Here is a 27673-nt window from a genome sequence, read left to right on the forward strand (position 1 = left end):
TCAGGAAGTGACTCTCACTTTGGTTCTGCCTGGGGTACCTGTCACACTTTCCGATGGTTGATCAGCTCCGCCGGAAACATGGAGGGCCTGGCCTTCATTGGGTCTGGGGGCAGCTCTGCTCCCACCCCAGGCAGGGTCTTTGGGTGCTGAGAGAAGAACCTGAAGAGGCCAGGTATGGAGTGGGACAGAAGATGCACTGGGGGCGGGGGGGGCAGGGAGAACTGGAGGCATGATGGAAGAGGGGAAATGAAAGAGAATCACACCAGGGTGCTCTGGTGGGAAACCATCATATTTCCTCCAATTTCAGATGGGAAAACTGGGTGCCAGAGGAGATCCTGAGCCCTAGGACAGGTGGAGAAGGACAAATTCTGAGACAGGCCCATAGAGAGTGATGCTGAGGCCTGAGGAAGTGGAGAATCCCCTAGGCCCTGAAGAGCTGCACCCTCCAGATGGGATCCAGGGCTGCAGCGAGGAGTCCATGTAGGATTTGGCCCAGGTTGGGGGTCTGCCTGTGAGAATCAGGGTCTGGGCTGCTTTCCTTAGAGTCTGCACGAGGGGTCATGTGCCAGACAGAGTTAGGTAAGGCCTGAAGTGGAAGTCACGGGAGTGGCACAGAGGGACCATTAAGGGAAGAGGGAATGGGTCAAGGTAAGTGAATGTTTCGGCATGCTCACTGGGTCCTGTCTGCCCTGCAGAAGCAGGAAGAGGCTGCTGTCCCTGGACATCAGTCTCTTTGCCCTGTGCTGAATGGTCCCTCTCCCAGGCCTGGTGTCAGCAGGATCCTGGGCTCAGAGGACAATCCATCCATCCTTGCTCCCCCCACCCCCAGCTGAGTGTGCAGCAAAGCTGGCTGCAGAAATCTCTGGAAGCTCGTTGGGCAGGCAGAGGGAGGGGAGTGTTACATAAGAACCCACTGATGTGCAGGAAGTCTAGAGCAGCCTTTAGACTAGAAAGGCAGCGTTCCCATCCAGCCCAGAAAGGCAGGAATAGCAACGGTGGTTATTTCTGGCCCCTCACCACCGCCCAGCGCCAGGGCTGCTCAGCTTCGTGGTGGGTGAGCTTGGACTCTGCAGACCTGGGGGGAGGGCAGAGGGAGGGCAGGTAGCCCCTGGGTTTACCCCACTCTAGCACTGGCCTCACCATCCCCTCCCCCTAAACACTGGGATGCTGTAATCAGTGGTGATGCTTGTTTCCTCTGATTTTCTTCAATCTCTAGATGCATTTCCTATCCCCACCCCCACCCCCCAGACATATTTACATTGTGACAGGATTCATGCTAAACACTTGACAGGTATTTGTCCTTACAATGCCTTATGAAGTAGGTTCCATTCTCACTCCTATTTCATTGATGAGGAAACAGGTTCAGAGAGGGCAGGCAACTTGCTCAAGGTCAGAGAGCCCAGCAATGGCAGAGCCAGGATTCCAATCCAGACAGTCTGGCTTCAGATCTGTCTGGCTGAACCCCAGTTCATCCTAAGAACTGTTTTCTGGGGCCCCAGAATGAATCAGACAAAAGCTTTCATCCTACTGGCACTCTTGAGTCAAATCGAATAGCAGAGGCAGACATGAACACATCATTTCAATTCACTCATTCGGCAATTACTTATCACACATCTGTTCCACTCTGGGCATTAAAGATATAAGGAGCAGTAAGGCAGGTTCTCCCTTTTTTGCAGGTCATAGCTCAGTGTGGAAGACCAACAAGTAAAGAAGCAATTTCCATAGTATGCTGTGTGCTATCCTGGGGGAAGTACAGTGACTGGGGAGCCCCTAATCCAGTTCCCACCCACTGAAGTGGTTCCCAGGCAGTCAAAGAGCCAATGCACCATTTTAAAATAATTCCAGGAGGCTGGGTGGGGGAGGACTAGTAGTGAGACCAGCCAGGAAACTGTGTAGTCATCCAGGAGAGACGGTAAGGTCTGCATACCTCAGGGTCAGCTATCAGAGACTCTTCAGGGACCTCCCAGTCAGAGAGCAAGAAAAACTGACCCCTAAATTTACAGACAGGCCTCTCAGCCCAAGGTACATCTGTTCCCCGTGGTACTGTGGCAATGGGAAAGTCAGAGAGGTTGGATGGAAGAGTCTTCTCTTTTTCCTCCTCTAATCATCCCCCTAACTGGTCTACCCTTATGGAAACCCTGCTGTTTCTTATTTATTTATTTAGCTGTGCTGGGTCTTCGTTGTGGCATGCAAACTCTTAGTGGGATCTAGTTCCCTGACCAGGAATCCAACCTGGGCCCTTTGCATTGAGAACATGGAGTCTTAGCTACCGGACCACCAGGGAAGTCCCAGGAAACCTGTTTTAGGGCAAAGTCAAAATGAGTGACTAAAGAGGAAGCTGGCACCCAGAAGCAGAGAGAAGCACTTCCATCCAGATTATCACACTGACGAGTAGTGATGAGAGGGAGGACAGTTAGCCCTGGTGCCCAGGACCATCCACAGAGGGATCTTCACTTCACTCTGGGCAGAGACCACACCTCTGTTCTATCAGCAAAGGGAGGGACTCTTTGGAACTGAAAGGATTTGTTTTCCCTCTGGTCAAGCTACAGAGAGAGCTATCGTGGCAGGATGACGATGTCTTTAGGCTGACATTGGACTCATTGTTTTTTTTTCAAAAATATGTTATGGTAAAATATACATAACATAAAATATCCCATTTTAACCATTTTAAGTGTCCTATTCAGTGGCATTCAGTTATGTGTGCAGTGCTGTGCAACCGTCACCAATATCCGTAGGCAGAACTTTTTTTTTATCATCCCAAACAGGAACTCTGTGCCCATGAAACACTGGGGATAGGGAAACAGGAATTCTCTATCCTGTGCCTCCTCTCTGGCACCTGGTAGCCTCTATTAGAGTTTCTCTCTATATAAATTCGCCTAGTCTAGGTACCTCCTGTCAGGGAAGATATTTGTCCGTAATATTTGTCCTGTTGTGCCTGGCTTAGCGTAATGTTTTCAGGGTTCATCCATGTTGTAACATGTATCAGAATTTCATCTCTTTCTAAGGCTTAGTAAGTATATATATACCACATTTCGTTTATCCTCTCATCTCTTGACGGCCCTTTGGGTTGTTTCTACTTTTTCGACGATTGTGAATAATGCTGCTATGAATATTAATGAGCAACTATCTGTTTATGGATTCTGTTTTTATTCATCAGCCCTCTCAGTAGTTACCAAATAGATTAAAGTTAGATTTAAGAAGGACTTTCTGGTTTCCTACTACCAGTGACCTAAGCAGCAGTATCTCCCCCTATGGATAGTTCCGATAACCTGAATCTCTTCCACTGCCTCTAATCCCATCCCTAGGCTGGGGTAGTGCCCAGAATGGCTGCATCATCACAGGAAAGAGGCTTCACAGGGGTCACTCTGGAGTCGTACCTCTGGATGACTTATTTTTAGTAGCTGGGTGGGGGTTTCATTATCTTCTCTTGGGTTCTGGGTACGCTTGCCACTACTACCCACCCCAGACCCAACGTTCTCCTTTCCCTGGCAACATCCAGACTGTCTCCCTTTTTCTCTCCCAGGCTAAATTGGGAGTGTGAAGCTGCTCTTCTTCCCAATTTAGCTTTAGAATTAAAGTGAGAAGTGAATGTGGCTGGAAAGCTGACTCCCATCTGTGTGTGAGAGAGAGAAAGGCAAAGCAAGCGAGCATGAGCACATGCTGGGGGGTCAGGAGGAGGGTGGGTGATCTGGGCAGCTGCTGTTTAGTGCAGACACCCATCCTCAGGTGCAGGCAAACAGCTCCACAGAGAGATGCTGAAGGTAGAAGACTGGTGTTTTTTGGGAAGAAGAAGAATGCTGCAGAGATGTCATTTGTACATTCCAGAAAAATGTGCTGAATTATTAGAGTGTGCCAGGCCCTGTACTAGATGCTGGGGAGACAGTGGTGAACCAGGTAGGCCCATCGCCTATGCCCGGGCTTTCAGTCTAGTGGGAAAACACGGGCAATGATGAAACAGGGTGATGTGCGCTGTCAGGGAAGAGAACAGGAAAGAGAAGGCCACAGGGGCCTGGACCAGGTGCGGTGTCACATCTACGCTAAGACCTGAAGATCATGCAAGAGATTACCAAGTGAAGCAGGAGACGAAGAGCACACGAGCAGAGGGCGCTGCGTGTTCAAAGATTTGGGTGGGCCTGGTTTCCCCGAAGGAGAGCGCTGCCCCCCGCCCCCGCTCCAGGAAGCCCACCAGGTGGGCTCAAGAGGGCTAAGAGCTTCCATTTCCTCCTCTTCTTCCAGAGAAGAAAGCCAGAAGAGAATGCCAGGGCCAGAAGTCTGGGAGCACATGAGTCCCTTCTGCTCAGGCTCTAAAATAGTTGAAGCAGGGGGAGGAGGGAAGCCCCAGGTCTCCTTCTGAGTTGCCACTCAGAAAGCTGGACCCAGCAGGTCCAAGATGGACATGGAATAGAGGACATGGGATCTCACTTGCATCAGAGGAGACAAAGGAATCAAGAAGGGTCACTGCTTGGTTTAGCTTACCCCATCCTCCCCCTGAAGGCTGCCTGAGTCGGTCTCTGGGGGACCCGTCCTCTTCTCACCTAATGGCAATGAATCATGATCTGGTGGAGATGGGGACAAGTCAAAATCTTGGCAAAGAAAAGAGGAAGAAAGGAGGAAGAAAGGAGCTCTTTGGGGGCCAAAGAGCTTGTCAACTCTCAAGTTCCCCGATGACAGGCACGGCTAAGGGATGCTGGTGTAAAACTTGCCATTAATATTTCAGGCAGCATTATTTATTGATCACTCATCTGGCTGGGACAAAAGAAGAGGGTAATTCATTAGGTGTGCAGGGCTGGTGGGGTCAGTTTGGGAAAGAGGTCAGGCAAAGGTAGGTCATTGAGGAGTCAGCCCTGGCTGCTGGAAAAAATACCTTGGGGTTCCAGGGTCTGAAGATTATGATCTTTGTCTCCTTTTTCAGCCCTAAAGTACCCATGGTGAAAATAAGGGAAGGGGCAGGGGACGGGGAAACCTAGGGGCAGCCCTGGGACTGCCACTGTGGCCTTAAGGGAGTCAGCTCCAGGGAACCCTGCATCTAGGTGAGTGTCCCTCTCGCTCGCCCAAATTGTCCCTCTCTTGATAATATTTTAGAAGCCCAAGTTAGGTCCTTTGGGCACAGCTTGGCAATTTCCTTGCTCCCAGGAGGTGCCTCATCCTTCCCCAAAGGGAGTACCCGCTTGCTGGGTCTGACCATCTCCTCTGCACACAAACTGGGGTTGGAAAGTGACTGAGAATTCGTATCTGCCTATCCACCAACAAGGATGCTTTCTTCGTGAACCAACTGCGGTATAAAGACTGCAGTATAAAGCATCCTGCTCAGCGGACCTTAAAAGCCCACTGACGGCTGAAGGAAAGACTACGCAAGGGCCGGGGAATCCCACACTGGGGGTGAGCTGCGCCACCTAGTGGACTTTTTTCCTCCTTGCAGGCATTCTTCTCACCCATCACTGCTTCCAGCCTAGATTTGCGACAAGCTCTCAGGCAGAACCCAAATGGCTCTAAGAATTAAGGTGCCCTCCTCCTTCATGTAGGCCTGACCCAGCTCAGAGAGGGGAAAACTGGGGTTAGGGGGAATCTGTGACGGAGATAATCGCGTATTCGCTGGTATTTAAGGCAATGGGGGAAGCCAGCACTTTGACCTGGAAATAGTCTCTCCCTGTTATTCTGAATGCCACATACATGAGGACCAGAGGCACCCAGAGACCCTCCTTCCTCTACCTAACCTCCTTTCCTCCAGGCTGAGCAAGGCTGGGCTCAGCTCTGCTGATCAAGGAAGAGCTGGCATAGGCTGGAGCTGCTGGCTTTCCTCTGACGTCATAGCCTGGAAATCACATTTTAAGCAGGTTCTCCTAGTGTGGGGCACACACAAGGAAGGGAGAGGAAGCAGGATGAAACTGCTTCAGGCCTGAGGACCGTTCTAGTCAGGGACCTCAGGCCTGGAGTGCTGCCCAGTGTCCCCAACATGGTCTGGGCGTGGGGCACAGGGCTAGACCTCAGCCCCCACTTCAAAGCTAATCTCTCTCAATGCCCAGTGGGTTTCCAGGCAATGATCAAGCAGCCTCCACATAGCTCCTGCCAGACATCTGTGTCCTATTTCTCTTCCCTACTCCCCTGGCCTAGAGAGATCTACTAAGGCGGAGGGGAGAGGGCAGGTGACCCCAGGGAATAAGACAGCAAGAGGTCATGTAGACCCAGATGTTTCACCAGCCTCCCCCCTCCATTCTGTTTGTCACCCTCCCTCTCTCCTCTTCTCCCCAGCACCACAGGGGTCAGACCCTGTGTGGAGGTCTAGGAGACAATGTTTCCATGGCAACGGACCAGTGAACTTGGAAATCTGAGCATCTTCTGTTGACTCAGGGAAACCCAGATGTGCAGGGAGAGCCTGGAGATGTGGAATCTGACAGTGAGCTCCTTGGCCACTGGTCACTGTGGATGGAAGTGTGTAATCTGAGTGTGAGTTGTGTGAGTGTGTGCGTGTGAAATGCAGCAAATGGGATTTAGGTTAGAGAGGCCTAACCTGCTTTCCTGGCCATATGGTAGCTGCTAGCAGGAGACGCAAGCAACTTACTCTCTGGAGATCTTTCTAGAACAAGGGAGTCTCTCACCTGATTTCTACTCTGACACTTCCTCTCCATTCTGATAAAGAAAGGGGCCAAATTGCCCAGAGGGAAATGGTGAAAGGAATGCCGTTCAGAGTGCTGTTGACTGGAGAATTTCAGGAAAGATGAAAAGGGCGTCTCACATGCCTCCCTCCCCCTGCCCCCACTCTCCACGGGCACCTCAGTTCAGTAGCTTCTTGGCCAGCTGGCTCAAGTTTGGCAGAGGACATGTGCCCATGATGCCAGGGAAGGGAGAGGAAAGCCTGGTGTGGGGACATCTTGCCAATTCTTGGGTCCAGGGCCTGGAGCTAGGTTTCCACTCGCACTCCCCACCCCGTCCCTGGCTCTGCTTCCTCCATCTTCCTTCCATAAGGCTGAGCTGCTGCTTCTCTAGCTTCTTTCACCCTTCCCTCTCCTTCCCCCACTCTCTCTCTGATCTTTCCCCTTGTCTGTTCTGATGCTGCCTCTGCTCCTCTGCCATCTTTTCCCTTCTCCTGGCTTCTGTTCCCAACAGTGGTGACCCTGGTGACCTAGGCTCCACCTCCCCAGAACTTGACCCCAGGCCCTGCAGCCTCCCTCCTTCTGTCCTCCACCCCAGCCCAGCAGCTCAGGGCTCCAGCCCTCCTTCCACAGGCCACATGGGTGTGCCTCACTGGCTCTGCCCCTTGGGTCCCTGTCTGCCTTGTTTGTCTCCAGGGTCAGATGTGAACCATGAGGCTGGTTCCTCAATCTCCGTCTCTCCCTTCATCCTACCTAGATCCTCCCTTCAGTGTCTGGCTCACCGTCCCTTTCCAGTGTTTTTTAGCCTTTCTAGGCCATAGCAATCCAATCCCCAGTCTCTGCCAGGAGCCCCCAATATCCTATTCTTCCTCCTGGAGCCTCATCATGATCTTTGCCCCTAGAACTTACACCCTGGCACTTTCTGTGAGGTGCCAGAATGGGGAGGGGTCTCCAGGTAGGATTTTGAGGGACAGGACAACCTCTGAGGGTGGTCCCTTGCCCTTCATAAGTCCTGGCTCTTTCCAGCTCCCTGGCTCTATATTGAACCTCCAAGCCATCTTCCCAGATGGAACCACCTCAAGCCTATCTCTTGACAATCAGATCTCTTGAGGTCACAGTTTGACTTCTTCACTCCTCCATCCCACAGCTGAGCCCTGGCTTCTTACTTAAGTCCTTCTCACCTGTGGACTGGAAGACCAAGAACAAAGCAGAGAGGCCAAAACAAATGAGGTGCCATAATTTGGTTTATTGGCTCATCCAGTGCCAAAGGTCCATTGGGCACCCTCTTCCCATGGATCTGGAGCCCCCTGGCTCCTAATACCTTTTTCTTCTTTACACGCTCCTCCAAGCGCTGACAGAAGGGAGCCACGGCAGAAGCTGGGGCAAAGTGTGGGCTCTGACGGGGGTCTGCTTACATGGGGCCTAGTCTGCTTGGCACAGGAAGAGGGCCTTAGGGAGAAGGAAGATGGGCCCCCAGGAGAGGAGGAAAGGAATTGGCTCAGCAGGGGCCTCTACTGAGGGCCCAGAGGGGGTGGAGCCCCGTCCTGGGGCAGGAATGGGAGGAGGCAAAAGAGAAGAGGATCAAGGGCAGAGGAGCAGGTGAGAGGGCCTTTGGAGCCCTCCTCTCTCATGGGCTGCTCAGAGAGTAGGTGGGAGGGCCGAGGGGGGAAGGGGCAGCTGGGTTGGGTGGGGGGAGGTTACTACTGGAGGGAAAGTCCTTTACTTAAAAGCCCCCAGCTCCAGACCCAGAAAGATACACACACACACTCTTTCACACACGCACACCCCTGGAGCCCCACCTCTTTTCAGTGGGCACAGGTAGCTCAGAACCCTACCCAGCACTCCCAACTGCAGCTCTGGTCTGGCTCCTGGTCACTTAAACACACACCGAGCCCCTGTCCTGCATTCACACCCACGGGCCCAGAGCCCAGGCTCTCCGAGGCCTCCCCACTCCCTCCTTCTCTGCGGGGCCTTCGGTCAATCTGGGCGGTGACCGGCCGCCGACCCTGACTCAGGGAGAGCAGTGGGGCCATGTGTTAGGACAAGGGGATGGCCATGGTCTTCAGCAAGGCACTGGGTGGGCGGGGTCAGGGCTGGAGCGGGGAGAGTAGCATTCGGGCTCTGAGGGGCCCGCACCTCCTCGAGTGGCTCCATCCTCAGCTCCTGGGTCCAGCCTCTACCTTCGGTCCCCCACAGCAGAGCCTCCCTTCTCTTTCCCAAGCCCTTCCAGGGGAATGGCCACTGGGAGGCACCAGAAACAGCCATCTGAGAGGCCCGGGGGCCTGAGGATGAGGGCTGCTGGCACAGTGTGGAGCCGGGATTCTGCAGCCTGTGGGGAGGGGGCTGGGGCCTCAAGCTGAGTCGCCCCCTGCGGAGGTCTTCTTCTTGGGCCGGGTCTTCAGCGTCTTGGAAACCGGTGGCTGTGGAAGGAAGAGAGGGAGACAGAGAGCTCCACCTGGAGCCACAAGCCTTCCCACTTCCCCAAGCGCTGGCCCAGCTCTCACCTCGGCTTTGGGCACTTTTTTGATGGGTTTGACCCTCTTAGGGGCCTTGTCTCCCATGTCATCCTCAGAGATCTCTGTCCGGGGATCTGCTTGGTTGGTGCTTGACCTTACGCTCAAGGTGGGGTCATCTCCTGGTTTGGGGAGGAAAGGAGAGCAGGGGTCTGGTCTCTCTCCCACTCAGCCTCCTCGCCCTCGCCCCCTGCCCACCCTGGGCCCTGCCTGTACCCAGGTCTTCAATGGTGTCCAGGAGGCTGCCAGGGCTGGCTCTGAGGCGGCCGTCGGGCCCCTGCAGGGGCAGTGCGTCCTCGTCCCGGATCAGGGTCAAGTCCTGCATGCTGAAGCTTCGGAGCTTCTCTGATAGCACCCCCTGGCCCTGGGGTCACCACCACGCACCAGGAGGACCGGAGGAGAAGAGGCGGGGTGGAGAGAGAGGTCACCATGGGGCACTGGGCAGCCACTGGACTCAGTGCTCTCCCCACGGAGTCCTCACCCCATCCCACAGCGGCTCGAACAGGCTGGGGCCACGCGTTCCCTTTGGCTGGGTGAGGAAACTGTGGCCCACAGAGTGGAAGTCCCTTAGTGGGGGGATGTTAAAGGCAGGATGGGAACCCCAAGCTGCACAAGCCCCCAAACCTTCACCAACCCGAGAATGTGGTGGATGCAAAGGGGACTGGCCGGGGGATGAGATGAGCAAGCTGGGGCCTGGGACCTGGGTCTGCCCCCATCTCACCTTGGCAGCAGCCGTGACTGCGGCATTGGCGGCCAGATTCAGACCCCTCTTGCCCACCCTCATCATGGTCTCATAGCTCTTGTCTCGGGCCTGTGTGATGTACTCGTCGATCTCCTGAGGGGTTGGAGGGGAAGGAGGAAGAGGTGAGGACTGGGTCCTACCCTGCTTTGCCCTTGTTGACACCTGGCACTGCCTGCCCCAGGGGGCCAAGGCCCTCCCAGATCACCCATAGGGAGAGCCATGGATGCACGTGGCTACAGGCACTGGGCTGCCTTGACCTGGGATAGGTGGGAAGCGAGTGTCCCTTGTTCCAACAGACCTTCTCTTTGTTGGACAGGGTTGGGTGCACGAACTTGCGGTAGAGCACGCTGGAGCCTTTGGTATAAGGGGACAGCAGCCATATCACAAAGGCGATCTTGAGCTCAAAGTAGAAGGGGAACCTGTGGGTGGGGGACAGGTAAGAGCAGAGCCTGGGGCAGGAAGTCAGGAGGCATATGGACCCACTGCAGGACCCTGGCTGGCCCCCCACCCCTTAGTGCACTAAGGTCCCCATGTGGCTTAGGAGACTGGTCAAGGGGAGGCTCAGCTGAGACTCCCAGTAGCAAGGTGAAAAGTGACCCCAGCAGGAATTCCCAGCAGCGGTGGCTCTATCACCCTCTTCTCTCTGACAGAAGAGCACCCACTCCTCTGTCCTGGGGTCAACACCAAGGCGAGCTCCCTAACCTTCCAGGTGCATTCTTGGGTCCTCACTCCCTTCTTTTCTGCTCTTCCTCCCATGAAGAAGGCGGGCTTCTCCAGCTGTGCTCTGGATCTATCCCTTGCTGACGTGACACGGCCCCTGCTTTTTAAGGACTGTTCTCTATTCTCATGGCTCCTTCTCAGGCCACACACTCCTTCAGGTCTCCTCTATCCTCACAAAGCTCTCATCAAAGCTCCCTCCTTTGCTTGCATCAAGAGGCACCTGCACTCACCTGTTCTCAATTTTTAACCCATTACTCCTTTGTATTTGACCCCATTCAACTTTCTCTGCTCAAACTGTTTTTTCTCAAAGGCCCTTGAAATCTACAAATGCAAGGATCTTCTGTCCTCTACCTCTCAGTAAAACTCTTTTGACTTCCAGTGTACTGTGCTATGTTTGTCCTCTATTCCAAGAGGCATTTGCTCATTTAGTAAACATTTTTGAGCGCCTGCTGTGAATATACAGATGGTTAGACCATTCTGTGTCCTCAAGAGTGCATATACATAGTCTAGTAGTGCCTGGAAAAAGCCTTTGAAATACAAGCTTTGAAATACAATCCAATGTTCACGAGATTGACTCATATGCCTGTTTTACAAATAGGGAAACTGAGGCCTAGAAAACTGTGACCTGCCCGAAGCCACTGTATGTCTGGAAGAAGCAGGTTTCCTGAATTCTATTGTGCTGCTTTGGCTGCCAAAAGAAAGGTGAGTTATGTCTATTCTTATTCTGCTCAATCAAGCCAGGACTGGATGGGGGCTGAGAGGAGGGGACACCCAGGACCCTATGGGAAGTAGAAGAAGTCAGAAGCCCTGGCCCCTGAGGTGCAGGGAGGTGGGGGTTGCTGAACCTCACCAGGAGAGCACGATATCTGTGAGTGTCTCGGCAGTGGTGAAGAAGGCAAAGACGATCCAGTACATCATCCATTTCACCTAAAGGTACAGAGGGTGGTGTTAGCTGGGGTCTTGGGGAAACACCCTGGACCTCACCTCTACTTGCCAACCATGCTGGAGGCACTGTGGGGGGGCACAGAGGGCCCCAACTTTGTCTGTGTATCACGCCAGGGCTGGGGAGAGGGCATACACAGGAGCCTCCCCTGAACCAGGTCTCATTAGTGCTGACAGCATTAGTATAAAGTCATCCCGTCTGTCATGTGACCCACTGTCCTCCCTGATCTCTGCCACGTAAGTTGGATGGGAGATGAAGGGTCACACACTCACATATTCCTTCACGTTTTTTGTCTTCACGGCCTTGTAGGAAGAGTAGGCTGGGTACAGGGTGCCAAAGATGAGCCTAGGGAGGCAGGCATGGTTACTGGGCCTCTTGGCCAAAAGCAATGGCCTCTCCCTCCCATCTCTGCATCAGTCCCTGGGTGGGTAAGGTGAGAATGGACAGAACTCCAGGGTACCACATCAGCTGACTGATGAACTCAGGTCAGGGGTTAAGGTCAAATCAGGCAAGCCTGAGGTGATACACAAGCATGGAGGCCCTAGCCAGCTAGGGTGATGCCCCAGAACCCTTCACTGTTCAGTTCTCCAGCCCCTGACAGATAGACCTAGAGGCCGGAGGGTTTGAGGTGGTTTATCTGGCCCTGAACCTCATTTGTGCATAACCATATCATGGGGTGGGGGTCAGGTCACTGCCTCAGGGGTGTCGTCCTTCTCCAGACATCACGCACTTTCTTACCCATTGGCGCTTACCCTCTACCTCCACATCGTAGGGCCAGTAACACCACCTAACAGGGTACCTGGCAGTCAAAAGTACCACTATAGCCCTGGGGACCTGAGAAACAGAGGGCACAGGGGCAGGAGGCCCTGAGGGGCAAAGTGGTTTATTTCCTGATGTAAACACTTTTGGGACTAGGCTCCGGAAAGTGTGCTGGGCTAGAGATCCGGAGTATAGTGGAGTCTGTGCTGTTCCCATCAGAGACCACATACAGGACACAGGCGAGGCAAGGAGAGAACCGATGCCACTCGGGGAGCTCATTCACACAAGAGGAGCAGCCACTCTGAAGGCCACATGGAGGTATGAGGCCCCTGGGTTCCCTCAGGTGGGAAGGGAAGGAGACTCTGGTGGGTCTAGAGGAAGCCAGAACAGAAGAACATGATAGCAGGGAGGGGATTCTGGGGTGTCAGTGCCCCAAGGTGGAGGTTGAGGGGCAGGGTCCTGAGCTGGGGAAGGTTAACTGAAGCCACGCAGAGTCCCTGCCAGGCCCAGCCTCTTGACAATGTGTGGATACCGCCTGTTCCCCATGGACTTGCCTCACTGAGGCAGGATACTTCGGAGATGGAGTCGGGGGTGGAATCCTCAAGGACAAAGTTCACAGTTGTGGGAGAGGGTACCCTCCTGGAGCCTGGGGGAGCTGGGAGGGACAGAACTGGCAGTCTGGGATGAAGGCCACCTAACACCCTTCCTTCCACAACTCTCACAATGCCAGGCTGAATACACATATCCTCTCCCAGTTACTTCCCACACTTTGTCGTCCAAGCATCTCTGCTTCCCGTCCTCCCTTGGGGGCCTTCAGAGCATGTGCCCTCACCCCCAGTCTCCTGACAGTGCAAGAGGGAGGAGAAATGGGGCCCTTCGGGGAGGCCAAGGCTGCCATGGCCCTAAGCTATTGAATGAGGAGGCCCTGCCTTGTTCCCCTGGCTCTTCCGTTAGCTCTCCCGCTGGGAGATGAGAGCCCAGGTCTGAGGGGCTCCTTGGACCAGATCTGCTACGTGGGGGAGGGGACAAGCCGCCTCCCCTCATAAATCAAGCCATGCTGCCTAGCCCCCCCAACTCCCTCCCCCGGGGATGAGGGAGGGCGCAGAAACAGGGAAATTAAAAATAAAAGGGGTGGGAAGCCAGGCCTGCCTTGCTCCTCGAACATTCCCCCCTCCTCCGGATCCCTCACCTCCACGTCTCTGGGGACCCCAAATAGGGATGATGTGCCTTTAGGTGATTCTGCTGTACGAAGCCACGGAGTAGTCCATCCCAGGCTTCCATACCCCTCACCCGCCACCCCTAACCCTCAACCCCCTCCCAACCGGCCGCGCCCCGCCGCCGCACTCACACCACCAGGCGAGAGATGATCCAGGACACCATGGCGGGGCCGGGCGGGGCGCGGGGCGCGGGGCGGGAAGCCGGCCCGGGCCGAGGATGTAGCTGCTGGAAGCCGAGCGGCCACGGCAGCAGGAGCCGCAGTAGCAGCAGCACCCGCAGCAGCAGCCGCCGCGGGGGCCGCGGAGCGCCGAGCCGCCGCCGTTAAAGGGGAGGTCCCTGCCGCAGCGGCGGGCCGTGGGCGGCGGCGGTTCTTAAAGGGGAGGCCGCGCCGGCGGCAGCGGCGCGCCCCCCTGCACCTGCTGTCGCTGGGCATGCGCCTTTGACCTGCCTTCCTCCAATGGCTTATTCACCTTTCTTGGGTTCCAAACCCAGGACTGAGGTCCTCAGAGGCCTTCATGGTTCCATCCGGACATCCTAGCCCTCCTCCTGCGCTGATCACAACAGGCTGAAAGACTTACATATCCTAAGAGGAATAATGACTGTGACTTACTGAGTGCTTATTGTGTGCCAGGCCCTGTGCTAAGAGCTTCACAGCGTTATTTCAGTGATCATCCCATAAGACAGACGTTATAATTATCATTTTGAAGATAAGAAAATGGGAAGCTTCAGGGAGGTTCAATAAGAACCACTAAGTCATGCTGCTAAGAAAGGAACTCAGGAAGTCTACTGAATCGGCACTTCTTCCAAGTGCTATCAAACCCTTCCTTCTTCCCTATCGCTGACCGTCAAGACACCCACCCAGTAAGTCCTGAGGTCAAAGGCATAGAGCACGTCCACCCCGCCATCACCAATCACTCCAGTTGTAAAAGGACCTAACCCTATTCCCCATCTGATCTGCTTTCTCAGGTTGTCAGTTCCTAAGTTTTGTAGGGGAACAGGGCCCTGTGCTCTCAAGGTTTCCCCTGGGGCAGGGGAATCACCCTCTTTGTAAAGAGAGACTGGTAGAGAGGCCTGGGGTCCAGGGAGGCAATGAATAAGGGGCTCCAGTTCCATCCCCATCAGCAAGCACTGGTGGCAATGGATGACCTAATTCTGAAGACATTTATATCCAGAATGTAGGCTAGCCTGCCTCCTGATTTTCACCAAAGCAACAAAGCTCCAGCAACCTCTGCAACCTCCCTTCCCCCACTGCTTTCCTTTCCCGTCCCATTTCAAAGCTTCTGTATTCTTTATGTTGAGATATAATCCTCTGATGATCACAGCACCAGCCCGTGCCCATCCAGGCTTAAAGGACATGTTCAGAACTCTGTATTTCAGTTATGGTGCTATTCAAACTCAGTATCCTTGAACCACATACAATGGTCTATTTCCACCCTGATAATTGTATTTCCAGGCTCAAACACTTTGGAAGATGTTTTTCCAACAGGATCCAAGGAAGCAACCTCTGATGACCCCTCTTGCTATTCTTTACAACTTCCTCTTCAAAAGGCCTTTTCTAATTGGAACACAGTCTGTCCTCACCCTTCAAGCCACTTCAATTTCCTATGTGGGCAGCCAGGCCTCTTGTTTTGAGGAACTTTGTCACTGATTACTCAAAACCTTTCTCAGGCCACTCTCCATGGCCCTTTCCCCATAGGCTGCTTCTGGAAGGTAGGAACCCACCTTTCCCATAGGGCAGAAACTATGGAAAGCCCATGTTTGCTTCTACCCTCTAGCTCATGTAGCACATTCCCCTTTGTCTCTAAGCCCTCAAACCACAATGACCTGGCACATCCCTTGCCCAACTGGGCACAAATTCAGGAAGCAAAGAGTAATAATTGGATGCAACTATGTAATGATGATATGAAAATGAACTATCCTCCAACTCCAACCCCACCCTCAACCTGGCCCTGCTTTTTAGAACAACTGGCACAGGAAGAAGTTAGTCCACTATGAACAGATTTGTTAGATTTTTAATAAGAACATGGAAATCCCAATCAGCCCTTCAACAAAATTAAAATACAGAAAGTGAAATTAAAAGTATTCTACAGTAAATGACTTTTATTTAAAAAAAAAAAGTAACTGTGAACATATAAACAAGCCTGCAGGGCACTACAGTACAGCTGGGAAGAAGATAGATACATTTCCCAATGCATCTATGGGCCAATGAATTCCATCATTTTCAAATAAATTCTTAATAAAACTCCACTGAGTTGGAAAGTTTTGCTGAAAATATTTCTGGACAAAAAAACTCCCAAAACAAAAGCCTCATGTAGGAAAGCAAACTTTCCTTTGAATTTGGAACTACAAGAGGAGTCCCAAGGGAACGCTGGTAATAGGTGGAAATGGTTCCTGGAGTCACCAGTGTGTGTAAGTATGGAACACACCACAGCTCAGACACAACATAGTTCTTTCTCAAGATGGCTGTTCCCTCAAGATAGGGCTGAGATGGGAGGGGTGTGAAATTAAAAGAACCCTAAAAAGCCAATTCTTTTAAATTCTGCTTTGGCTGATTTTTGTGCTATAATGGGCAGTTGATTTCTAAAAATCTTATTTCTTCAAAGAGTTTTCTCGAAGGAAGACTAAATGTAATGTGCCTTTCCTCATAATCCAGGAAAACAACTGTGGTATTTCAAAAGTTCTAAAAATATCTACTTTCATGAAATAGTAACTATTTCACTACAAACCTATTTTTCACTAAATACACACGTTTCCTAATCCTGGAGCCTCTTGGGAAAAGCAGTGGATTCTCCCTGGGTCCTTCAAGACTTCAGTGTTCATGGGAGAGATGGTGGGGAATGGCTTCACCCGGCTCCTGGGATGGGCTGTGTCAGAGGTCATGTGTAGAGACACCATCAGGCTTCCACCAGGCATGTTTAAACAATTAGCCCCCACATGTACCAGGTATGTGATTTCCCCCACCTCCAAACACACTCCCACTTAACTAGGCACAAGAGAAAAAAAAAGAAAGGTGTGCCCACATTCCGGTTTCCACAAATCTCAAATCATGAGAATGCGCAGGACAGCCCAGCGATGTTCAGGCAATCTGAAGTCCCAAAAGGCCACAGGATAGGGATGTGGCACCCTCTGCTTGGAGTCTGAAACTGTGTGTGTGAACAGTGCGACTTTCCTGTGTCAACCTTCAGTGTTGAGGCAGCGTAGAAAAGAGTGGCTGGAGAGTTTGTAATACTGACCACACTGGCTCCAAGTGAAGGACCTCTGCTCCAGCAGAGAACCCTGTCGTTCCCTGTATGTGTTGTGAGTGAAAGACCTGCTTCACAGGGGAGTTTGAAATTTCTCCATGCCTACGATCTTGCCAGCTTGGATTCATGAGCCTTGAGGGTGCCAACAGCATCTTTCACTGCATGATAAATGATGTTCTTCACCTGGAGAGAGCAATCAGCACAGTTAGTTCATGGCAGTCACAGATTGTGTTCTGCAAATGAAAAATATCCTGCAACGACTAAAAGCCTACTGATGTGTGAGGAAAGCCCTCAACCAGGACTGCATGCTCCCCTAACCAACCCCAAAAGATGATTTACAAATCACACAGAATATATAGCCTATATTCAAAAAAGAATGATTCATCATTTGAAAGGCTATATAATCACCATCCTATATGTGCATATAATGTGCTGGGCACTACTGCTAACCTCTTTATGTGGACTTTCATTTAATCCTTACCATAATCCTATGAAGTAGAGTCTATTATTATCTCCATTTTACAAATGAGAACTGAGGTTCCATGGTTAAGAATCTTACATTAAGGTCCTATAGCTAATAAGAATGCACTAAAAACAGTGGGCAGGTAGGATTTATTGGGTATTTTTCCCTTTCGTGCCTATATTTTCTAATTTGTCAAAAAGGAACACATATAATGTATGAAGTAAGAGTTATTAAAATAGAGTGAACAGGATAAAGACAGTTTTAAATCAACATGATGATTATTTCTGGGGAGATGGAATGGGAAAGGGGAGATGGAATGGGAAAGGGTACATGGAGGCTTCAACAATGTAGTTGTATACAAATACATTGTATATATGGTATGAATATGATGCTTTATCTCTTAAACTGAATGATGGTCACACAAGCCCCCTTGCTATTCTCTATAACAATTTTTGTATTAATTCAACAAATATTTACTGAGTACCTAGTATGTGTCAGACATGTCCTAGGGAAAAGCAGTGAACTAAAACAGTAAAACCCCTGCCTTCATGGAGCTTAAACAGCTTATGTTCTAGTAGGGATGGAAACAAACAAAAGATACATAGTATGTTAGATGGTGAAAACTACAGGAAAAAATAAAGCAGTAACAGAGGACTGGGAGGTAATATGTGGCAAGTAGAGACCTAACAGAGGGTAGTCTAAAATATATATGCCTGAATACTTGCATTATATTTATAATATAAATGTCATCTATCAATCTACCGACAACCAAGAAAAATATCCAACTTCATGGGTCACCAACACACCTGAGTCACAGGCATGACGCAGGAAAATAGGCCTTAAGTGAGAGGCTGGAAGAATGCCTGTTTGGATGCTAAACCTCTGCCTGGGGAATCTTGCTTTCTTATTCTTTTTTTTTTTTTTTTTTAATGTTACTAAGCATCCAAGTACATTAACAATGAAATTCTGCCCTTAAAGTTCCAATCCATTTCTGAACAGAGGAAAACCTAATCTGATTCTCCAGTTTAGATCTATGAAGGGGAAACAACTCTTAGGGACACGGATTGCAATCCCTAGCAGGGCTCTAAGGAATTGAGTTTGCACAGAAATTTGCTGGGAGAAGCAGTTTTGTGGAAACAGGCTTAGAACACATTGCCACAGCGCTTTTCTCACCTGACTGGGAAAGTCAGTCTAGTGTAGTTACTAACATGGAAACACTGTATCTTCTAGGGGCAGAGAAAGAGAAGACTGCCACATTGGAAGTGATTAGGTTTAAAGATGAATATTCTCTAAAAGCAAACCTGAAGAGGACTGATTAAATACTTCCTGAGGGAGGACTCCAGACCCCAGACATGGGTCCCTTAATCAGCTCTCTGCAGTCATACTGCCCAGATAATATCCTCAGAAAGCAGTGTGCGCCTCCTGTGTATATAACCTACAAGGAGATAAGACAGGGCTGGAGTGGAGGGGTAGTTCTTTACCTGCAGTTTATCCTCATGGTTTGTATGAGTGTTAGAGAGATGCCTGAATTCCTGTGTCAGGCGAAAACAGTGCTTTACATGTTCTGGAGATACAAAGTCTTCTGCTACTTTTATGCAGCTGTATAGATTGTGCACCTGGGAGAGGCAAACATCAGGCACCAGAGTCAATAACATGTGGAAACTGTCCATCATTTAGTTCAAAAGGGCACTTTAGAAATACTTCTGATATCCCATTTTTATAAAGACAACAAATGCAGAAAGACTGTAAGTGTACATTTATAAATGAAAATGTTAGTAGTTGTGCAAAAATAGGATCTGGGAAAACATATACCAAACTGTTAACAGTAGGCTACTTTCTGGGGAAGGCAGAATGAAAAGACTGAAAAGGGGATTGAACTGAGACTCACTTTTTCCTTAAATGAGCATTTAAAATTACATGGAAGAAAATGAAAATGCAAAAAATAAGTTGCAGTGTAAGAGCAATTGGTCTAACCCCACACTTTTATCTACTGCCAGATTAGCAACAAATTCAGAAATAAGGCAACTATGGGAACTGTGGAGCCCCACCTACAAGTTGGGACATACCTGGTGTGGGGCTCCAGCAGGTATGAAGACAGCATCTCCCAGGAACTGAACAATGGCCCAGCCTTGCACACCATATTCCTCATAAAGCCGCTTACGTAGGGTCTGGTCCAAGTACCAACTTTGGTCATGAATTGGATCATGATCAGGGGGATTCTCCTGGCCTTGCTCTTCTCCAACCTGATCATGAAACCACGATCAAAACACAAAGATGGAAAAGTTAATAAACACATAAAGATTATTAACAGGATAAATCCAGCTTGCTGCAGCAATACCTACTTTATTTAATATCCTCCAAGTGAGGATTCAGCACTATGGGGCATTGTAACAAAGGACACAAGTCTTTAATGCCAAGGGACTCCACATGAGAAACCCTAGTTAGACTGTCTTAGCATCCATCCCCAGACCTTTAATCTGTGAGCTGGGAGCCCACTCAGGGACATACCTTTCGGAGCAGCTCCCGGATCTTCTCTGCATCCTTGGCTGCATAGATATGCCACAAAGCACCAGGTTTCTCCTTTCCATCATGAATCCTTTGCTTTGTCACCTCATCAGCATCTCCCTCATCAATTGTTTTGAGAACCTCTGAAAAAAGCAAAATGATATTTCAATGTAAGCAGCCACTTCAGTACCTCTGAGTGAAGCAAAATGTCCAATTCAATCAAGTTTAGTCTCTACTATTCTTTACCTGAAACAACGGACTGGTTTAAAATTGGGAAAGGAGTATGTCAAGGATATATGTTGTCACCCTGCTTATTTAACTTATATGCAGAGTACATCATGTGAAATGCCAGGCTGGATGAATCACAAGCTAGAATCAAGATTGCCAGGAGAAATATAAACAACCTCAGATATATGCAGATGATACCACTCTAACGGCAGAAAGTAAAGAGGAACTGAAGAGCCTCTTGATGATGGTGAAAGAGGAGAAAGAGCTGGCTGAAATTTAACATTCAAAAAACTAAGATCATGGCATCTGATCCCTCACTTCACTTCAGTTCAGTAGCTCAGTTGTGTCCAACTCTTTGCAGCCCCATGGAGTGCACCATGCCAGGCTTCCCTGTCCATCACCAACTCCCGGAGTTTACTCATTGAGTTGGTGATGCCATCCAACCACCTCATCCTCTGTCGTCCCCTTCTTCCGCCCTCAATCTTTCCCAGCATCAGGGTCTTTTCAAATGAATCAGTTCTTCCCATCAGGTGGCCAAAGTATTGGAGTTTCAGCTTTAGCATCAGTCCCTCCAATGAATATTCAGGACTGATTTCCTTTAGGAAGGACTGGTTGGATCTCCTTGCAGTCCAAGGGACTTTCAAGAGTCTTCTCCAACACCACAGGTCAAAAGCATCAATTCTTTGGTGCTCAGCTTTCTTTACAGTCCAAACTCTCACATCCATACATGACTGCTGGAAAAACCATAGCTTCGACTAGACGGACCTTTGTTGGCAAAGTAATCTCTCTGCTTTTTAATATGCTGTTTAGGTTGGTCATAGCTTTTCGTCCAAGGAGCAAGCGTCTTTTAATTTCATGGCTGCAGTCACCATCTGCAGTGATTCTGAAGCCCCCCAAAATAAAACCTCTCTTTCCACTGTTTCTCCATCTATCTGCCATGAAGTGATAGGACCAGATGCCATGATCTTAGTTTTCTGAATGTTGAGTTTTAAGACAACTTCTTCACTCTTTCACTTTCATCGAGAAGCTCTTTAGTTCCTCTTCACTTTCTGCCATTAGGGTGGTGTCACCTGCATATCTGAGGTTATTGATATTTCTCCCGGCAATCTTGATTCCAGCTTGTGCTTTGTCCAGTCCAGCATTTCTCATGATGTACTCTGCATATAAGTCAAAGAAGCAGGGTGACAATATACAGCCTTGATGTACTCCTTTCCCAACTGGAACCAGTCTGTTGTTCCATGTCCAGTTCTAACTGTTGCTTCTTGACCTGCACACAGATTTCTCAGGGGTGGTCTGGTATTCCCATCTCTTGAAGAATTTTCCAGTTTGTTGTGATCCACAGAGTCAAAGGCTTTATCATAGTCAATAAAGCAGAAGTAGATGTTTTTCTGGAACTCTTGATTTTTCAGTGATCCAACGGATGTTGGCAATTTGATCTCTGGTTCCTCTGCTTTTTCTAAATCCAGTTTGAACATTTGGAAGTTCACGGTTCACGTACTGTTGAAGCCTGGCTTGGAGAATTTTGAGCAGTACTTTGCTAATGTGTGAGATGAGTGCAACTGTGTGGTAGCTTGAGCATTCTTTGGCATTGCCTTTCTTTGAGAGTGGACTGAAAACTGACCTTTTCCAGTCCTGTGGCCACTGTTGAGTTTTCCAAATTTGCTGGCATATTGAATGCAGCACTTTCACATCAACTTTTAGGATCTGAAATAGCTCAACTGGAATTCCATCACCTCCACTAGCTTTGTTCGTAGTGATGCTTCCTAAGGCCCACTTGACTTGGCATTCCAGGATGTCTGGCTCTAGGTGAGTGATCACACCATTGTGATTATATAGGCCATGAAGATCCTTTTTGTATAGTTCTTCTGTGTATTCCTGCCACCTCTTCTTAATATCTTCTGCTTCTGTTAGGTCCATACCATTTCTGTCCTTTATCGAGCCCATCTTTGCATGAAATGTTCCCTTGGTATCTCTAATTTTCTTGAAGAGATCTCTAGTCTTTCCCATTCTATTGTCCTCCTCTATTTCTTTGCATTGATCACTGAGGAACGTTTTATCTCTTCTTGCTCTTCTTTGGAACTCTCCAATGGGTATATCTTTCTTTTTCTCCTTTCCCTTTTGCTTCTCTTGTTTTCTCAGCTATTTGTAAGGCCTCCTCAGACAACCATTTGCCTTTTTAAATTTCTTTTTCTTGGGGATGGTCTTGATCACCGCCTCCTGTACGATGTCACGAACCTCCGTCCATAGTTCTTCAGGCACTCTGTCTCTCAGATATACTCCCTTGAATCTATTCAGTATCACAGTAATCCAAGTGTATGCCCTGACCAGTAATGCTGAAGAAGTGGAAGTTGAATGGTTCTGGTCCCTCACTTCACGGCAAATAGATGGGGGAAAAAGTGGTAACAGTGACAGATGTTATTTTCTTGGGCTCCAAAATCACTGTGGATGGTGATTGCTGCCATGAAATTAAAAGATGTTTGCTCCTGGGAAGAAAAGCTATTGACAAACCTAGTTCAGTTCAGTTCAGTTGCTCAGTCGTGTCCGACTCTCCGCGACCCCATGAATCACAGCACGCCAGGCCTCCCTGTCCATCACCAACTCCCGGAGTACACTCAAACTCATGTCCACAGAGTCGGTGATGCCATCCAGCCATCTCATTCTCCGTCGTCCCCTTCTCCTCCCGCCCCCAACCTTTCCCAGCATCAGAGTCTTTTCCAGTGAGTCAACTCGTCGCATGAGGTGGCCAAAGTATTGCAGTTTCAGCTTTAGCATCAGTCCCTCCAATGAACATCCAGGATTGATCTCCTCTAGAATGGACTGGTTGGATCTCCTTGCAGTATAAGGGACTCTCAAGAGTCTTCTCCAACACCACAGTTCAAAAGCATCGATTCACAGAGTATTAAAAAGCAGAGACATCACTTTGCTGACAAAGGTCCTTATAGTCAAAGCTATGGCTTTTTTCAGTAGTCATGTATGGATGTGAGAGTTAGACCATAAAGAAGGCTGAGCACCGAAGAACTGATGCTTTCAAATTGTGCTAGTGGAGAAGATTCCTGAAAGTTTCTTGGACAGCACAGAGATCAAACCAGTCAGTCCTAAAGGAAATCAACCCTGAATACTCAATGGAAGGACTGATGCTGAAGCTGAAGCTTCAATACTTTGCCACGTGATGGGAAGAGCTGACTTACTGGAAAAGACCCTGATGCTGGGAAAGACTGAAGGCAAAAGGAGAAGGGGGCAGCAGATGATGAGACAGTTAAGACAGCATCACTGACTCAATAGACATGCTACTGCTGCTGCTAAGTCACGTCAGTTGTGTCCGACTCTTTGCGACTCCATGGACTGCAGCCTACCAGGCTCCTCCTTCCATGGGATTTTCCAGGCAAGAGTACTGGAGTGGGGTGCCATTGCCTTCTCCGCAATAGACATGAGTTTGAGCAAATTCCAGGAGATGGTGATGGACAGGAAAGCCTGATGTGCTGTAGTCTAGGGGGTCACAAAGAGTTAAACATGACTTAGCGACTGAACAACAACAACATTCTCTATCTCTCAGGAGTGACAAAAAGTAGACTCAAAGAATCAAAAGTCACACTGAAGTCTAAGCTTCCTATCCACGGGAAGTGACCCTAATCTTTCATACTTTTGATAGAGACTCAGCATTTTTTTGAAGTACAGTTTTTTTAAAAAACATATTTCCTGTTCAAACTGTGTAGCCATATCTTATGTTCAAATTGCACGTTATTTCTTACTGCATGTAGATGGACTGTATACTTTCTCAAGACCTCTTCAAACTCTAGGATTCTATGGATTTAAGGCCATGAAGAGTAAAGCTTCTCTGCCAAGGTAAGAGGCTTGGCTTCTAATCCTTATCTATTATAATCCTTTAAAGGACAACATAATGAAAAGATTTACAGGTGTGTAGCATCTAAAGCAAATGTGTGGCAGAAAATATTACCAAAGTAATGACATTGATTATCTTTGTACTTTGAGATTTTGAGTTATTTTCTTCTTTAAAATTTTTTTTTCTGAAACCTCCATAATTAACACATATTAATTTTACACTGAAATAGTGGAGAGTGCAAATGCAGCGAAGTATCACTTTTATGCTTCATTTCTGTGCAAATGACCTGGCTTTACCATCTGTTACCCCACAGCTGAACTGGCTGCTGGACAAAGTAGGCCAGTTTGCCCTTTCTTCTTTTTCCTCTTGGTGATGCTATACACTCAGTGTTAAGGGAAAGCATTCCCAGAGAGAGAATAACTCTGGTTGATGACACACAAGTACCACTCTTCTCTGCTACAATCACCCCTTTGTGTGCCTATGATGCATCATATCTGGTGGAGACTTAAGAAAAAGCAATGGCCCTGACTGAGGAGAAAGACATCCCATTTTACTTCTGAGGCTAAACCTCACCCTTCTGAAGCACTGAGTTCTAGAAATCTTACCTTCATCATGAGCACCCTCCCCGATGGGGATCCCAACATACACCATCACATTAACTGCATCAGACACATCTAAGTGAAGATTTGTTGTGCCAACTCTTCTGTCTTCTGCTGTTATCAAGCCTGTAGATAAAAGGAAGATATACAAGGTGAAATGGCAATATTTTCTACTATTATAATTATGTTTTTCATTTTTGACTGAGTGGCATGGCATGCCAGATCTTTCCCTGACCAGGGATTGAACCCACGCCCTATGAAGTGGAAGCATGGAATCTTAACCACTGGACTGTCATGGAAATTCCTTGGATGGAGTCTTTGAGAGGAAACTTTCTAATGCTGTAATGTATGTTTTATGAACTGGGCTCATAGGGCTGTTATGTGAATCAATGATAAAAGCAAACATTCAAAACTATCCTGGATACTGTCAACTTCTTCAGCACCTGTCCCTCTGCCCTCTATCATCTCTACATATGACACTGATTACAGATCTCCCTCTTCAGGTAAAATGGGAACAAGAGTGTCCAAAAAGATCAGTTATGGCCTCTCCCTCATACCGTAGGCATTGTACATCTTGGGGCCCAGATCGGGCCTTACAAAATAGCTGGGTAGCCTGGAGGCCAGATTGAGCCTGCCATCTCGCTTGGTATATTCTGGCAGAGGAAGGTTCTCCATCAGATCTTCAAACCTACAAAAGAGCATGAGAGATGACTTAGGTTGTTACAGGGGAAAAAGGCAAAGAGGTGGAGTTCACTTTTCTGTGATTACTTTGTGATGGCTTCAGCAAAGCACAAGTCTCTCAAGATGACTTACTGTAGTTCACTAACCTTGTTGGCATCATGTCCCGAAAATCTTCCCCAGGAGGCCAGTCCTTGAGTTTGAGCACCATTGGCTGTCCATCTTCTGACCTTAATCGCTCTGGAAGACAGAAAGCACTCCTACAAATATCTGCTGTGTTGGCTATTTCCTGATTCTCCAGTGACTAAAAGGTTTAGAAGACTAAACTCTCTTTTTTTTTAGTTTGAAGACCTCTATAATGGATTACATGGGCTTTATTTTCCTCACCCACAGGAAAACCATGGTGAGTTTTTCCATCTCAAAGTGAAAGTGCCCCATACAGCCCATGTGATCATGTGCTTAAGTCTAGGTAAGGTCTGGGACCCATGTGATTGCCATGAGAGCTACCTGGTTGCCACCATGATAGACTATTTCTCCCACTAAGAGGATGTATCAATAATTTGCTATTTTAGAGGTATCGCTGGGCATATAGAGGCTTGCTTTCTAGTCTGCTTTTATAGAACCAGATATCAAAGCTACTTACTGCATATGATCTCGAAGCCATCCCAGAAATCCCGAACTTTCACATCGGAAATTATAGCACAGTTCCTGCAGTTCACCAAGTCCACATCCTGGTCTCCAAATTCCTGGCTAAAGGCCTCTGGCTTCCAGAGTTCAGACTTGAGCTTTTTATGTACCCCTGAAACCAGCACTGGCTGTGCAAACAAAAGTATTTTAATCAGAGCCATGTAGGAAACACTTAACTTAGGGCTAAGGATAGAATAGGAGGGTTTCCTGAGGACAACCTCTTCTCCATGATGACTTATTGATTCCTCCCAGTTTCAGAATCCATGGATTCAACATGTCAGCTACAGAAAATGAAAACACTTCTATTCTGTTACTATACTTGATTCTCACAGGGTGGGGGTGGGGGTGCATTCCAGAGAAATCACTTCTATTGCCCTGGTATGTACCCCTAATTTGAGGTGAGAGGATGAAAAACTAACAAATGCAACTCAGAATACTTCCTCACATCTCAAATGAAAAACTATCTAGACAATTCCATAAACTCCTCCTTCCTCACACCTGCTAATGTATAAAATTTAGGAAGTGTTATCACACTATCACACAGATTTGTATGGTCTTGAAACATTTACCTAAAAAAGTACCACCCACTTCCACCCACTCTCGCCTCACACCATAGCTCACTTAAGGATTTTCCTCTAAAGGTGTCATTAATGCCAGATCACAACCTCACAGGAATTTCAACTGCGCTTTTAAGAACACAGAGCTACACAGCTGAGAAAGAAAAAAGATCCATAGTGTATTTTACGAATCTTCTGATTTTTAAAAATCAAAGAAAATTCAAAGTAGCAAGGCTGTCTGCAACAAACTTACTGTATATCTAAATCTCCTTGGCAGAGTATCTCCCAGAGAGAACTGAAACTATCCTGCTAGCTTTGGTGGGTGGACAGGTAGACAGCCGACCCTGGGATTTGCTTATTCTTGCTTACCTGGCCTTGCTTCCAACACTCCCGGAAGATCTTCCAATTGTTTTTGTTGCTGGGGTCATGAAGACACAAGAGTCTTCCATCACAGAGCCAGGAATGAGAGGTATGGGGGTCCAGCACATTTAACCCCATCACCATCTCCTTCACTTCCTTTTGGGTATCAGTCAAGTTACAGGCCCGCTTTGCAGCATCTGAGGTTTTCTTATTTTCTACCACTGAGGCAATGATGTGGTCAAGGAAGTTGGGTAGGCTGGCCTTGTTCTTCACTCCCTGCCAGACACAAATCCATCAGGTTAGTATGACTGAGGCACCATCAGTAGAGTATTAAAAAACAGTCTCACAGTTTTATTCACATGGAGTTCTGATCTACCTGATTCAATTTCATAAAAGTTATTATGAAGTCTTCTGTGGTTGGAAGGGGAATCTATTAAGTCAATATCTTACATTTTCCTAGCCTTCATATTCTGCTTTTTATTTGTGAAAGAAAAGTACAGAAAGATCCCCTCTATTCCAAGAGATTTGAGACCTAAGAAATATCTCTGGAGACTTCCCTGATGGTCCAGTGGTTAGGATTCTGTGTTCCCAATGAGGGGGCATAAGTTCAATCCCTGGTCAGGGAAGATCCCATATGCTGCATGGTACAGCCAAAAACAAAAAAAAAGAAAGAAATATCTTTGGCATTGAGGCCCATTTTAAGCATATGCACGTAGACTTTAGGGAGCAAAAAATGCTATAGCTGAGTGAAAAAGATCATTTACTTTGAGGATTATACATTTTTTTCTGGCCAGCATGTTCAAGGGATATAATACTTCAATTAAGTAACTGAGGTGACTTACCAAGGCAGTGCCTTTTCACTAGGGAGTGTACCCAGTAAATATTTGTATCCAAGAGAACTGTATATTCTGAAAGTAGTCTCCCACTCCTCAGTTTGTCCCCTACCAAGAATCTCTCATTTGTTTTGGCTGGTGGGAAAGCTCAGGCCCAGAGATGAAAGTGACAAACCTAAGATCACAGACGTGAAG

The 27673-nt window shown here is 48.5% G+C and overlaps 2 protein-coding genes and 1 long non-coding RNA gene across 7 annotated transcripts in view; 1 reads left to right on the plus strand and 2 right to left on the minus strand.

The window, feature by feature from the left end:
* On the plus strand, positions 1-24211 carry LOC129558172 (uncharacterized). Its single transcript, XR_008686381.2, has 5 exons — positions 1-172; positions 11164-11267; positions 12487-12585; positions 23682-23766; positions 24078-24211. It is a non-coding gene; the product is annotated as an uncharacterized LOC129558172 (long non-coding RNA).
* On the minus strand, positions 7817-14214 carry REEP2 (receptor accessory protein 2). 2 transcript variants are annotated; one of them, XM_055429037.2, is made up of 8 exons: positions 13956-14214; positions 11781-11853; positions 11416-11492; positions 10144-10264; positions 9825-9938; positions 9320-9467; positions 9095-9225; positions 7817-9010 (listed from the first exon to the last, which is right to left on the minus strand). In XM_055429037.2, exons 1-8 carry the CDS (start codon positions 14000-14002, stop codon positions 8942-8944), a joined length of 780 nt encoding a protein of 259 aa, XP_055285012.2. In that variant the 5' UTR covers positions 14003-14214; the 3' UTR covers positions 7817-8941. The 2 variants fall into 2 exon arrangements, with proteins under 2 accessions (XP_055285012.2, XP_055285013.1); XM_055429038.2 differs by having other exon boundaries at positions 13616-14188.
* Positions 15476-27673, minus strand: part of KDM3B (lysine demethylase 3B) — a 57438-nt gene continuing 45240 nt past the window's right edge. For all 4 annotated transcript variants that reach the window (XM_055429034.2, XM_088838639.1, XM_055429035.2 and 1 more), the window contains 9 exons: positions 26655-26921; positions 25685-25856; positions 25191-25281; positions 24921-25051; positions 24370-24489; positions 19699-19838; positions 19257-19433; positions 18672-18806; positions 15476-16910 (listed from right to left, as the gene is read on the minus strand). In XM_055429034.2, coding sequence (XP_055285009.2) covers positions 16830-16910; positions 18672-18806; positions 19257-19433; positions 19699-19838; positions 24370-24489; positions 24921-25051; positions 25191-25281; positions 25685-25856; positions 26655-26921 — 1314 coding nt within the window. In that variant the 3' untranslated portion in view covers positions 15476-16829. The remainder of the gene's footprint in view (positions 16911-18671; positions 18807-19256; positions 19434-19698; positions 19839-24369; positions 24490-24920; positions 25052-25190; positions 25282-25684; positions 25857-26654; positions 26922-27673) is intronic.

This window comes from Moschus berezovskii, chromosome 8 (assembly GCF_049115385.1).
Source record: "Moschus berezovskii isolate FMDL1 chromosome 8, NW_MosBer_1.0, whole genome shotgun sequence".
Taxonomy (NCBI): Eukaryota; Metazoa; Chordata; class Mammalia; order Artiodactyla; family Moschidae; genus Moschus; species Moschus berezovskii.

Excerpts from the sequence above, each read along its gene's own strand:
- REEP2 (XM_055429037.2), bottom strand. The coding sequence starts at position 14,002 with ATGAAGGCCTCTGAGGACCTCAGTCCTGGGTTTGGAACCCAAGAAAG. Across the intron at positions 11,854-13,955 it reads GGGTTTGGAACCCAAGAAAG|GCTCATCTTTGGCACCCTGT; the intron begins GTGAATAAGCCA and ends CTGCCTCCCTAG. Across the intron at positions 9,939-10,143 it reads CCCTGTCCAACAAAGAGAAG|GAGATCGACGAGTACATCAC; the intron begins GTCTGTTGGAAC and ends CCAACCCCTCAG.